We start from the raw sequence: 13,383 nt of genomic DNA, 5'->3' as shown, positions 1-13,383 counted from the left end.
GCCCGCTGAAGTTTTTATTAGAAAAATATTTTACGGAGTTGAGCTATTTTAACCACAGGGCTTTGCTTTGAAGCAGACGGGCTGCTTAACAGGTAGGAGAGGATCGGCAGTAAATTAGGAAAGGCGGTGGGTGACACCAACGGCAGCCCGCGGCTCCGGGGAGCGGTGCGGAGCGCTCCGCCCGCAGCACCGCGGCCGCTTCCCCCACCGGCCCCGGGAGAAAGCGGTGGAGAAACCCGCGGCCGCGGGGCACCTTCGCCTCCCCCGAGCCTCAGCTTCGCACCTCGCCGGTCCCCGGTGCAAAACCTCCTTTATGGAGCCGAAAACGGGGAGTCCCCCGGGGCCCGGGCTGCTGCAAAAGCGGAGGAGGGGGACCGAGCCGCGACGGCGGGGTGAGGCCGGGCGGCGGCACCGGCAGGATGTGCGAGCACCGGCCGCGGTTCCTACAGCTGCGCCACCTCCTCGCCCCCGTTAAACGCTTCCTTCCCGCCGGGACGAGCCCCGCCGGCCCCAGGACGCGCCCGTTCCCCGGTGCCCAGCGCGGCGCGGAGCGGTGGGCGGCCGGGGTCCCTTCCCCGCCGCACGGCTCCCGCCCGGGGCGGCGGGACCGGGAGCCCCCGCCGGGGGCATCCTCCGGGGAGTCGCACTCAGACCGGTCCGCGGCCGCCGGCGGTGCGGGCTCCGGGGTTCCCCGCGTCCCGCTGCCGGCCCGGCCGTGCCCCTCGGTCCCCGGTACCGGGAGGGCGCGGCGGCACCGGCGCCCCCCGCCGCGGCGCTCCCCGAGGGACGGAGGCGCGGGGCCGCCGCCACCCGCCGCTTTCGTTGCGCCGCGCCCCCGGCCGCTGCACCGAGCCCTCCCCGCGCCCCCCGCCCCACCGAGGGGAGCCGCCCCGCGGGCACGGCCGGGCTCCCGCCGGCTCCTCGCCGCCCCCGGCTGCCCGGCCCCGGCCGAGCCCCGGCGACGGCAGGGGCAAAACCCGACGCGGGAGCGGGCCGGGGGCCCCGGGGCAGGCGGCGGACGCCGGGGCCGGCCCGTGCCGCGTCCCCCGGTGCCGCCGCGCTCTTACCTTTCTTGATCACAGACTGATCGAGCAGGTTCATCCCGCCGTCGTCCACGGCCTGAAAGCACCAAAGCGAGAGCCGTCAGCGGGCGGCCTCGGGGCGGGGGCGCCGGCGCAGCTTCCCCGGGCCGCGGAGCCCCGCAGCCCCGGTGCGGCCGCGGCCGCTGCGCGGAGCGGGCCGCATCCCGCGGGCAAAGCGCCGCGGCCCGCGCGGGGCAGCGAGCCGCGGGCGGCGGGGCCGGTTCGGCGGGGCGGCTCGCTCCGGGAACGCGGCCCGGTTCCGGTCCCCCTGCCCCGGCCCGCTCCAGAAGCTCGGCCCCGTCCCGGTTGCCTGCCCCCGGCCCGCTCCGAGACCGCAGCGGGGAGGAATCGTTGGGAAACGAAAAGCCCCGGCGCGGCGGCGGGCGGCGCCGGTAACGGGAGCGGGGCGGGGGCCCGCACGGCCGGCCCGGCCCAGCGGGGCGCCCCGGGACCGGCACCGCCGAGTGGCGGCGGGGCGCTTCCTCCCGAGGCGACTTTTCGTTTCTGCTCCCCGCCGTCCCCGGTAGCGGGGCGGGACGGATCCCGCCGGCCCGGCCGCCTTCCTTGTGCCGGCGGCGTGAACGCCCCGCACCGGAGAGCCCTCTCCGCGCACCGCGGCGGACCGGGCTGGCGGATCGGGCCCGGGGTCCCCGGCCGAGGGGCGCCGGAGACGGCCGGCCCCGCCACCGCGGCGAGCCCTCCCTCCCGCCGTCCCCCGGTACCTGGATGTCCTCGAGGCCGTGGTGGCCGAGGCCGTGGAGGCCCAGCGGGCCGTCGGCGAGGCCGTGGCCGCCGTCGGGCAGCCCGTGGAGCAGGCGGGGCACGGCGGGGTAGTCGCGGCGGGGGTCGAGCCCCAGGGCGCGGTGGGTCTGCGAGAGCAGCCCCGCGTCGTCCTGGCGGGCGCGCTGCGGGGGCCAGGCGGGCTGCTGGTGCTGGTGCAGCGGGCTGAGGGCGGCGTAGGGGTCGGCCAGGTGCGGGTAGCCGGGCTCCTGGCCCTGCGCGTAGGGCAGCGGCGGCTGCGGGTACGGCGGGGGGAAGTAGGGCGGCTGGAAGTCGGCGGCGGGCGTGTGGCAGAGCGGCGGCGCCGAGCCGTAGGGCGCCTGGTTGAGCGCGGGCAGCTGCGGCAGGCGGGTCCCCGCCGGCGCCCCGGGCAGCCCCTCGGCGCGGTCCTGCGGCGGCAGACAGCGGCGGTGAGGCGGGCCCGGCCCCCGGCCCCCGACCCGACCCCCGACCCGGCCCCGGCCCCCGCACTCACCATGCCCGCGTAGCTGTGCACTAGCATCGGTGCGGGCCCGCGGCGAGCCCCGGGCGGGCCCGGCCCCGGGGGTGCCCCCGCCTCCGCCCCTCTATCCCGCCGGAGCGGCGTCTCCCATCGCCCGCCCGCTCCTCTGCGCCGGCCCCGACTCCATGCGCGCCAGTTATAGCGGCGGGGGCGCGCCCGCCGCGCCGGGGGCGCGCGTCAGCGACACGGGGCCGGGGACGCGCCGCCCGCTCCCGCGGGGCCCCGACGGCTCCCCCCGGCCCCGCCGCCCGGCTCGGCCGGCCCGGAGCTGCGGCCGCGGCCGGAGCAGCCGTCGGGCGAGGCCGCGGCGCGGTCAGAGGGGCCGCGGCGCGGCGGGGGGCGAGGGCCGCCGCCGCCCCCGGGGGACGCGCCGAGGCTGCTCCGCGGCCGTCGGGCGGCAGCCGCCGGCGCTTTCTCCGGCAGCCGCGGTGTCACCCGCCCCGTGGTGTCGCCCCCCGGGTCCCCCCGACGTTGGCTCCCCCGGGCGGCGCCGCCGGGCCGCCTGAGCCCCGCTTTGGGGAGCCCCCGGGCCGCGCCGCGGGGCCGAGTGCGGCCGGCAGAGCCCCGACGGGCGGGAGGGCTTTCGGGGGCGGGCGGGCAGGCTGCGGGGACGCCGCGTTGCTCTGAGGTTTAACTTTATTAGCCGGGCAAGGTGTCGGTGTCCCTGCCGGCAGGTCGCCGGTGGCTGCCCGGACGGCGGCAGCAGGGGCAGAGGCCCGGGCTCCCCCCGGGGCGCTGCCCCCGACGGGCTCCGGGGAGCCCCAGCCCGGCCCCGCAGGGAGAGAGAGGAGAGTGCGGGGGTGCTGCGGGCCTGGCGCCCTGCCCGAGGGGGCGGACGGGCTGGCGAAAGCCGGGGAGCGAGGCCCGGCGGCGTGCGCGCCCTCGGCCCGCCCCGGCCCCGCGTGGGCCCCCCCTCGCCCCCGCGTGGGCCCTCCCTCGGGGCCGAGCGGGGCGGGCCCGTGGTGCTGGGTCCCTGCGTGCAGCGCCGGGCACCGGCTGGGTGAGCCGGGCTCTGGACGGGGCAGCCTGGCAGGTGTGCAGTGGGGCTTGGGGCTCCGGGGGTGGCAGCAGCCCCAGTGGCCCGGTCCGGCCCAATGAGTGGGGCCAGTGAGCAGCGCTGGGCCGTCCAGAACCACCTCTGGCCCCCAAAGGACGAGCACGGACCGGTGTACGCGCACACACACACACACACACACACACACAGAGCAACGTGCACTGATGCACGCTGACACACACACACACACCGAGGCACCCTGACACGTGCAGCATCACGTCCGCAGCAACACACAACACACACACATGCTCCGACACAGACCGCACACACACGCTGACACACGTGCGCACACACACACACACACACACAAACAGCCGGCTGACGCACACGCTCACACACACAGCCGCACACTCGCACACGCCCTTGCTGCGCCCCGGCTCCGTGGGAAGGGCGCTGGGTCCTGCTCCGCCACTGACCTGCTGCGAGGCCTTGGGCAAGTCCCCGGCCGCCCCGTCCTCGCCGCAAGGCACGCAGTGCGCGGCCGCCGCGTCCTTGCTGGGGCCGCGCTGCCCATTGCCGTGCCGAGGTTTCCATTTGTGGCGCGCGTAATTTGTGTGCGAGAGAGAACACTTTATCCTAAACTGTAATACACTGCGATGTGCGATAGACATTAACAAACACAATCCCACATTACATTTAATTTAATTCCACTCTTCCTGCCCCGAGCTACAGCTCCCTTCATTTTCATTTTTCCTGCGAATTCCCACAACTCAGGCCTCTTTGATTTCCAGGTTTAATTAACAATGCTCATTACATGAATTTTTATTCATTTCTTTTAATATTACCCTGCCACCTGTCTTTAGGAGGCAAAGGCTGATCATTTATTCTAATTTATTTCTGTTAAAGATGGCATTTAAGGGAGGGAGGAGGGAGGCGCAGAGGTACAGAGGTCTGATCTGTTCAAATCTCTTCATCCCCCCTCAAATGCTGCTCCTGAAAGTTCTGTATTTATTTTCCACCAGATCCATTTCATTTGCTAGGAAAAATTGGATTGGACATGCTGTATTTTGCAGTTATGTTCCACTTTGTTCTTAAAGTCCCTTGCTCGTCTAGTCCGTATAATGTTGATTTTTTATTCATCTGAAAGAGGTGAAACTGTGCAAAACCCTGGTGGTAAACCCAGCAGCGGGCCTGCCCCCGGCCCGCAGCGCTGCGCGGGCGGCTGGGCCCGGGCGGGCGGCGGCGAGGAAGTCGCGGTTCCGCCCGAAAATGAGACAGAGCGAAGGAAACCCGCAAAAGTGACAAACAAAGGGAAGGAAAAACAAAAGGAAAGGCCGTCCTGCCGTCAGCGAGTGCTCCCGACGCACGGCAACCCCGGGACTGGGGCGAGGAGCCGGGGCCGCCGGAGCGCGGCGCCCGCACGGTGTGGGGCGACGGGAGCTGCCGCGGGTCGGACTGGGGCTGCGCCGAGGAAGGGACGAGGGACCCTGCGGCAAGCGCCGGCGAGCGCCTGTGCGCTGCACGACGCTGGGCAGCTGCGCATGTTCGTGCCAAAGTCCGGCCCCGCCAACGCTGCCTCTTTGGAGCCTGCTGCCTCCGGGGCTGCCTTGGTCTCTTGCTGGTCCCGAGCGGCCAGAGCAGCTGCCGGGGGGCATTTAAACACGGTGCAAATGCAGCTCTGCGCCGCTCTCTGCTCGGCATCCTCACGCCGTGTCCGCGTCCAGCTGCGCTTGCTTTTTGCCCCGCCAAATGCCCTTCATGTTTGCTAACGGAGTGACGCTGTAATGCTCAGCCCTCAAAACGAAGGCCCTTCTCGTAACGCAGGTCAATGCGTCCGCTGGCTCTTCCAGGAGGGTGCGAGGGGCTCGAGGGAGCAACCGTTGCTTTCAGGGGTCAGCAGTGAAAACAACTGCAGAACTGGGGCCTTAGGGGCACGGAAGCAGAAGAGCGCGATCACATCTCGCTGCCCCAGCCAAAGACGAACTCGCTCACCCCCACAGTGGTCCCTGCCGCCGGGGATCCTGTCTTCCCTCAGCCATTCGGAGAAACGTGGCTTTCTCCTGTCATTTCCCACACCCCCTGCCCGGGAATCCGGGCGGGAACAAAGCTGCTTGCTCTGGGGCTGCAGGGAGAAGCATGCGGGCCCCGTCTAGGGGCGAGCGGGGACGGCGCAGCCCCTCTCGCTGGAGGTGAGGCCTCACACCCGCACCACCTGCGCCACATCTTGCAGCAAGACGTTTGTGGGAGGGGGTTGCTTGTGGCTTCTGCAGCGCTGCAGCCAAATAACAACCTTATGAAATATTTAATTTTATTGCCAGGGCTTTTGGGATGACATGAATAAACATTGTAAGATAATGTATGCCATGGTAGGGTTTGCAATGACATTTAAGCTGTCACAGCAGAACAGAATGTGCATCTGCTCCTCTGGGACCTTATCCATCTTGTCTGAGCCATGGTGAAAGATCAGCTCATTCCTGGAGAGCTTGCCCTGGTGTTGAAAATGCACTGAGAGATAAAGCACACTTGGCATTGGATTTTGCCTATAGTAATCAGCATCACCCACATTCCTGGCAATAGAGAGTTGATGCCCACAGGTGCCAGGCCCCAGTGGCAAAACCTGCACGTGGGCTTGCAACGCTTGGAGTGGCCGGGGAGTCACCCCGCAGTCTCTGAAGCCTTGGCCAGCTAGCGTGCCAGCGGCTCAGAGCACAGACTGCCTCTTGCAAAGGGTTGAGCAGCACTGAGCACGTCAGGGCCTGCAGAGTGGTAAAACACTAATAATGGAAAAGTCCATAGGCCAGGTGGCCTTTGCCAGCTCCTGTGCTCTCACCTTTTCAACGTGCTCCCTGTAGTCAGAGCCCAGGGACCCCAGGAGGGGAAATCAGCCTTTTCGGAGTGCTCTGTCCAAGCACACGTTTAGAAAGCAGTGCCTGGGACAAACAAGCAGTTTCCCAAGCCCTGGCATCTCCACAGCACATCTCCCCTGGCGTTCAGCCCAGTAACACTGCCAGAGCAACGTTTGTGTCTCACCCTGTCCTCTGCCAGTTCATGGGCAGCCAAGAGGAACGTACGTCATGTTACGCAGAGAAGTAAGTATGGCTCAGGCAAGCAGGGTCTTCAGGAGGCTCCAGCTCTGGAAAGGCAGGATTGTCTTTCCCACACCCTGGTGGGATCTTCCATTGAGGAGTGTGAGAATGAGGGATGTGGGGACTGAGACAGGGTCTTCTCCAGGCACCTACTAGTGGCCTGGAGAAGACCCACTGCCCTGGGATGTGCTGAAGAATGAACTGAAGGACTTCCCAGGGCTCTTACTTTGCTTCCAGTAAGCATGGGTATACCATTAGCAGGCAGCCTGCTTGGGAATTAAAGGCCAACAGCCAAAGGCCTCCAGGCCTAGGACTGCTCCACTCTTAAAAGGGTTCCTGCAGGCCCAGAGTGGATCTCTGGTCAGGTGTTGAAGCTCACACTGCTACTCGCAGGAGATTAAAGGTGGCCAAGCCAGCGCCGCTAACCACGGAGAGCCCAGCACAGCACGGGGACAACGGAGGGGAGCAAGCTCCTGTTGATACAGGTGCGTATCTCTTATTAACAGTAATGACAGCTTCTTATTAATGGAAGCCCACACCCTTTGACCAGAGGCAGAACAGCATACAGGACAACGAATGGCCAAAGAAAAAGCATTTGAGAGTTTGTGTGTTTTTTTTGACAACTTGAAATGCATTTTTGACTCTTCCAGCTCACGCTGATGTTTTCCTGCGTTGCAGGGATGAGGTGTTCTTGGCAGAACGGGGAGACTCACCCAGCCCACGCTAACTCAGTTATGCTCTTTTCCAACTCCGGAAGGCTCATTTGCTTGTTTGGTTTGTATTGCTCTCTTCTGGTAGCACCTACCCTTGTTTCAACTTGCATTAACTTTTCAGGGCTGAGTTGGAAAGATCAGGAAGATACTTTCCCTGAACAACAGTAGACAGCAGACGCCTTCTCTCTGGTTATATAAAGCATCTGCTTTCATAAAATGACGACTTAAAAATATGATATAAAATAGGAATACACCCTGACTCAGCCTTCCTCTTGAGATAGCTCCTCTCTTGGTTTTCTCTGAATCACAGGATTTTGCAATTTCATAACCATGAGTTTTCTTGGGAGTCTACACCAGTGCCTTGTTTTTGTCCTGTCTGGCAGGCGGAAAAGCCTCCCCAGCTAGGAGTGCCTCTCTCCTAAAAAGCTCTTAGACTGACATCTGGTGGAAATGCCTCAAAGTACCAGACCTCAGCCTGAACAGGGAACTCTTGTCCTGGCCAAAACCATCTTTGGTTATTCCATCTTCAAAATATTGCCCCATCCAGGCTATTGGTTCTGGTTCTGTTATACCTGCAGGCCCCATGGCACTCTCGGGCTGAGAGTGCAGCCTGCAAAGCCAGTGGTACAAGCAGAGGAGCTGTGATTTACCCCTCCATCCTACATGCACATGTACATCGTTACATCTGGCCTCTCTCTTCTGTAAAGCAATACAGTATTTTCTTGCTCTGTAGGGACAGTGAGGTGTAATTCACTGCTGTCTATGTTTACAGTCCTTACCAGAGGACTCTAAAGAGTGCCAAGGCTTTTGCAGGGACCTCTCCTTGCATGGATGGAAAATTCTCCCTGTACCTCCTACCCCTGCAGTGAGAGGGAGCCTGAGTGAGTAAAACAAATCTTATGACTGCACCTTGTGCAGGTGTGTTACAGGGCAGAACAGCAAGTGGTGCTGTAAAGGTTTTATAGACATGAATTTGGGATGACAGTACTGGTCACGGGTGTGAACGGGGCAGGTCATGCCACAGCACGGTAACAGGGCCTCTGCGTGTCTTCACACCAGAGGGGGACTGGTCTGTGCCAAGTTACAGAGAAAGTTATTCTCCTTTCTACTGGTACATTTTAAAACTCTTCCTTTTCCTACTGTTTGTAGCCTTCCACTTGCCATGCAGGCTGACATGTGCAGGTCTCCAACAGACACAAACTGAGGTGACATCCTCAGGGGATTACCATGAAGAAATTGTGAAAGCATATTAAAGGGGAAAGCAGGCATCCTCCCAGTGCTTTGGGCAGAAATAAATCCCAACAGTGCGGCAACAAGGCAAAATGAAGCAACAGAAAACTTCTTCAAAAGTAAAAAGGGTTGTTTTTACACATAAAGAAATATTGACAGAAGGTCAAGCAGGTATATCTTTAAATATACTGAGGCAGCAACTGTTCTGGACCTCAGGTATCTGGACTGAGCAAATCCTGCAGAGCTTTGCTGCCTTGCTCTCACTTTATGAAGTTTGGTCACGTAAATGCCTCTTGTCCCTATCCAGCATCTGAGGGTGTGGGACAACTGTTTAATACATCTTGTGCAGGTGCCTAGCTTTATTTTCCACCCCAGATTGCTGGTGAAAAGAGGCTCTTTATTGCTCAGAAAGACACTGTTCCAAAGCTGCCATCCCGTAAAGATTGGCCCATTCCTCCCCCTGGTGCAAGAGGATCACTTCTTTGCATGGCTTACTGACTCTGGCCAGCTCTACCACGACACCCTGGAAAGCAGCAACGAGTTCAAAATCCACGGAGGCTGGAGTGACTTGGGCCAACAACTCCGAGAGGCCTTCCAGCCACCGTGCCTGGAGGACTGTCTGGGGCAACCACGGGAAAAGCGACACGCAGCTGGCAAAGGCCTGCATCCCCAGGAACCACAGCTCACGGATGTCAGCCCAGGCAGTCTCATAGGCAGGCGACACAGCCACGGCCAAGCAGTGGCTGGTGGGGTCTGTTTGGGCAGCGTGGGCCTCTGACAGGAAGCGAATGGTGGCTCCAAAAAACTCCTTGGCAGACTGGGTCCCCTGAAGAACTGAAAGAAACAGGAAATGAATGGAAATGAATGACTCACTAGGCCAAAGGAGGGACCCTCCTACCGGTCAGCCTGCAGCAGAGCTTTTGGGAGGACAAAAGCCATATACTCCTGCTCTAGAGATCTCTGAATCCACACTGCTTCCCAGCTCGCTGGTCTGCTGAATTTTCTGCATGCTCCTTTCTGCTTTAGTTTTTGTTTTTATCACTTTACTGAAGACAGAAACTCCACCCAAAACTGGAACTGTTTCCCTTGTGTCTGTTTTATCCAGCCCAACCACTCAGACCCCAGTCTCTGCCCAGGAACAAGAGCAGTAGGCAACTTTGACAGTGGGAACTTTTCTTACCTGCTGAACTTGCAAGGATCCTGGACATCATCAAGCCCAGAGTGGCAATGTTGGCTGCTAGAACCAGGTGATCTTTCTGGGGTAGCAGAAATGGCAGAGACTTCAACAACATGTCCATCAAAGAGGAAAAGTATTTGTCTCGCCTAGAGAGAAAGCAAACCCTGAGACACATTTCCCGAGCAGAGCCAGAAGCACCTGAAAATGTCAAGGTTAAATGTAGCAGCAAAAAAGTAATGTGATTGGTGTTGAAAACAGGGATGCCCCTTTTACAGCAAAGTTCGCGTCTTAAAAGATGGAGCAAACTCACTTCACAATGCGCCCTCTTCCTTCCCACTGACAATCTCAGAACAAGCTCCAGTGGCTCTGGGTCTGTTACCTGATAAGGTCTGGTGCAGTCACGACCAGGTTAAAGAAAATGCCACACGCAGTCTGTAGACTCATTTCAGTGCTCGTCAGCGGGGGCAGGGACCCGGGCTCTGATGTCAGCACCTCCCACTGATGCAGGAAGTACTCACACAGCAGCGCTGGCGCCCCTGCGGAGATGAGGATGTCCCGGGGCTTGTCCTCTGCTGTTAAATGGCAAAAGCCAGGTAGCAGAAATCTGGAAAGGGAAAGAGATTGGAAACACAAGGAAGAATGCAGAGATCTGGGTCTGAGCCCTGCAGTCACATCCAACTGGGGGAAAAAGGAGCACATTGAACTGGAACCGCAGGGAGAATGGAAAACAGAAATGACTCTCAAATCAGCTCAGCAGGCAACACAGTGCAGAGTCCCTCAGCCCCCGGGAAAGGTACTGCAATCCCACGGTAGAGTATAAAGGCCCTATTATTCCCCCTATTTGTTACAGCTAAAACCTTGACACACAGCCTCCACAGGTCTTTCCCTGCCTGCTAGTCTCTTTGAATGGCTGGCACCTCACATTAGTCATACAGCTGTCCGAGCCCTCTGTGAATCGTACTGCAGCAGTTCCAGTTGCCTCTTTCACAGCAAAGGATAAACAGGAATCTGACATAGATGCAGGATGCATTTATCTGGATTTGGGAACCAGAGTGAAGCCAGTTTGTGAGGAAATGCTGGAATACCTCAAGCAGCAGCAGGCACCAACTCTGTGCTTAAGATACTCACCTCAGAGCATCCCGGGGCAAGCCTGAGCCCTCGGAGCTGTCGAGCCCAGCCGGCGTCCCATCAGGCTGGGGAAGACTTGCAAATGTCTCTCCCTCTTTGAAAAGCTTCTTGGCATAATGAATGAGGAAAGGCAACAGCTCACAGATTTCCTCTTTGAGGGAGGATGTTTCTTCTGCCATCCAGGCTCCAAGGATTCGAACAGAAGCAAATATAAAAGGGTCGTGTAGCTCCTCCTGCCTAACCTGCATGAAGAAGAAAGCAGACAGAAAATGAGACATTAGGGCCACTGCCCTCACCAGCTAACTCAGGTATGAAAACTGCATTGGGCCAAGATGCATAATTTGATATACACTGTTACAGACATGAGCTGCTGCAACCAGTCTGGACTTCTGTAGCTAAAGTAGATGCTGATTCTTTTATTTATTTAGAGGTAGAAAAGGTATGGAAGAGGAAAACAAAAATCACAGTGATCATGGAGTTTGTAATCCACTGTCTTGTGATTTATCAGACTGGCCACACCATACTGTAGATGAGACCCTACTGAGGTCAGTAAGATCCATTTTAAGCTTTCCAGTGAACAGGTATCAAAGCCTCCCAGAGAACTCCACAGTGAAGAGCCATAAAACATGTCCTTTGCTTGAAAAACAAACTACCTCCAGGCTCTGCATTACCTGTCTCAAGTAGAATATTACAGCGCCAAATGCCTCCTCCATGATCCTCATGAGCTGCATTTTCTGCACTTCTTCTAGCAGTGGCTTCTCTTCGCTCAGGCATTCCTGAATCCCCATCTCAATAAGGACATAGCAGGCTGTTACCACTTCTTTCTTCCCCTCCACATCCAGGGGATCTGGCTCCTCCAGAATCAGGCGGACCTCCACACAAGCCAAGTTCACCAGCAAGGCCAAGAACTTGCTTCCAGCACGCCCTGCTGGGATCCAGTCCGACCCACAGGCCTGCACGAGGCAGGCAGCAAGCTTCAGAGCAGGGTCCCGCTGTGACTGGCTGAGTTTACTGCCCAGGATGTTAGCCAGCCCTTTGTAAAGTCTGTGGAGGCACTCAGAGCCCTGCGAGTCCTGCATGAGTGGCGGTGACAGGGGGATGAAGTGAGGCAGAACCTCACACAGCTCAAATTTGGCCATGTCTTCGGTCTTGAGGAACTTGTCGGAGAGCTTGCTCAGCACAGCCAAGAGGTGCGGAGTGTCTCTCTGCCAGCACTTAGCCTCTGCTGCGGCCAGCAGCCCCAAGAGCAGCTGCAGGGCACGGTCAGAGCCATAACTGCAGTTCACATAGGCCTGGCAGAGGGCAGACACCGTCCCTTTGGACACCAACTCTTTGGGGCCCCTGGGAGTGGCCATGACAGCAGTCAGGCACTGGTACACATCATCGACCATGGAAGAACTGTCTGGATTACAGGGGGAGACCAGGATGTCATTGAAGTTTGGGATCTTGTTCAGGATCTGGGAGTGGCTGGCTAACTCTGGATCAGTGCAGAAACATGCCAGCAGGGTGAGGCCAAGCGCCTGGAACATGTGCTCTGGGCAGCCTGCTGGGGGTTCCCGGGAGGTGAGCAGGCGATTCGGAAACGTGAATCCAATTGCATCAAAGATCTGGCGACGGGTCTTAGAGTCTACTTCTCCTGCTCTGACTGCTTTGGTCACCTGAAAGATAAACCAGTGGTGAGGGGGCAGCATAAGAAGAGGCTTTGCTAAAGCTCTTTATAGGGTTGAACAGGTAAATAAAAAGCATAAAAAACTTTCATTTGTACAGAAAAGTGATTCCCTGACTACTGAGCTGGGCACTTGGTCAAAGTCCTAATCCACAGCTTTACCAGAGTGCTTCAGGAGATCTTGATTAATGCTCAGGACACTCAGGGAAAAGAGAGGCTATGTGCATTTTGCTAGTGGGAACATCAGGGTATAAGCACTTGGAGCATCTTGCCCTCAAACTCCCACCATGTCAGCAAGTTGAAAACAAAACTCAGGCATTCTCATCTCAAATGCCTCGGGCTAAGAGTGAGTTTTGCCTTCTGTACTTGCTTTTCCAGTCAGGGTGTCTATCAGAGCAGCCAGTCCTGTGTTTTTCTGAAGAGACTACATTCAGTGGTGTCATTCCAAAGCAGATTCTTACCAGAAGCAAGGCCGCAAACTGCTCGCTGTCATTTTTTGCATCTCTGAGCACATCAAGGCACCTTTTCAGTGTTAAATTTCTGGCTCCCTCAGCACTGGGAGCAGCTCCAAAGTTTGAAGCCATGGTGATCCGTCCAGCTGCAAATGCGGAAAGCCAGTGTTTAGCAAAATAGGAACAGACAGGAATATAAAAGAGCCGCAGATCCGGCCTGGCCCGGCTTGGGGGGGTCCGTGGGGTCCGACAGGCGCGGCCGATCCCGGCGCGGCCTCCGCTCGGGCTCGGCGCACGCGGGCCTCGCCCCGCCTCCCAGCCAATCCGCGGGCCGCACGCTCAGCGCCGGCCAATCGCCTACCGCTTTCTTAAGCGGTCACCGAAGCCGCCGCCTCCGTGAGGCGTGTGGGCAGCTCGCCGGCGGCGCGCTGTCCTCGCCCGATCGCTGCGGGAGAGGCGGCGCCACGCGGCCCGTGTCCGTGTCCGTGTCCGTGTCCGTGTCCGTGTCCGTGTCCGTGTCCGTGTCCGTGTCCGTGTCCGTGGATCTGGCAGGACGCAGCAGCCGGCTCGCGG

At 59.8% G+C, this 13,383-nt stretch overlaps 2 protein-coding genes across 3 annotated transcripts in view; both read right to left on the bottom strand.

The window, feature by feature from the left end:
* The window catches only part of TFAP2E (transcription factor AP-2 epsilon), a 28,313-nt gene extending 25,949 nt beyond the window's left edge, over positions 1-2,364 (bottom strand). The window contains exons 1-3 of the mRNA XM_067311421.1: positions 2,338-2,364; positions 1,805-2,251; positions 1,068-1,119 (exon numbers count right to left, since the gene is read on the bottom strand). Coding sequence (XP_067167522.1) covers positions 1,068-1,119; positions 1,805-2,251; positions 2,338-2,364 — 526 coding nt within the window. The remainder of the gene's footprint in view (positions 1-1,067; positions 1,120-1,804; positions 2,252-2,337) is intronic.
* A 6,132-nt stretch (positions 2,365-8,496) lies between these two features.
* On the bottom strand, positions 8,497-13,323 carry NCDN (neurochondrin). Of its 2 annotated transcripts, XM_013950405.2 has the most exons (7): positions 13,172-13,323; positions 12,820-12,956; positions 11,364-12,350; positions 10,693-10,934; positions 9,944-10,168; positions 9,568-9,710; positions 8,497-9,221 (listed from the first exon to the last, which is right to left on the bottom strand). In XM_013950405.2, exons 2-7 carry the CDS (start codon positions 12,940-12,942, stop codon positions 8,785-8,787), a joined length of 2,157 nt encoding a protein of 718 aa, XP_013805859.2. In that variant the 5' UTR covers positions 12,943-12,956; positions 13,172-13,323; the 3' UTR covers positions 8,497-8,784. The 2 variants fall into 2 exon arrangements, with proteins under 2 accessions (XP_013805859.2, XP_013805860.2); XM_013950406.2 differs by lacking the exon at positions 13,172-13,323 and having other exon boundaries at positions 12,820-13,089.
* Between the last annotated feature and the right edge of the window lie 60 nt (positions 13,324-13,383).

This window comes from Apteryx mantelli, chromosome 27 (genome assembly GCF_036417845.1).
Source record: "Apteryx mantelli isolate bAptMan1 chromosome 27, bAptMan1.hap1, whole genome shotgun sequence".
Taxonomy (NCBI): domain Eukaryota; kingdom Metazoa; phylum Chordata; class Aves; order Apterygiformes; family Apterygidae; genus Apteryx; species Apteryx mantelli.
The sequence above is the reverse complement of the archived record's forward strand: the minus strand, read 5'-3'. Positions and strand labels throughout refer to the sequence as shown.

Bases quoted from the DNA above. Each gene is read 5' to 3' on its own strand.
- NCDN (XM_013950405.2), bottom strand. From the start codon at position 12,942: ATGGCTTCAAACTTTGGAGCTGCTCCCAGTGCTGAGGGAGCCAGAAAT. The intron at 10,169-10,692 runs GTGAGTATCTTA...TTCCCTTTCCAG, and splicing joins TTGCCCCGGGATGCTCTGAG to ATTTCTGCTACCTGGCTTTT. The intron at 9,222-9,567 runs GTAAGAAAAGTT...TGTTTCTTTCAG, and splicing joins GATCCTTGCAAGTTCAGCAG to TTCTTCAGGGGACCCAGTCT.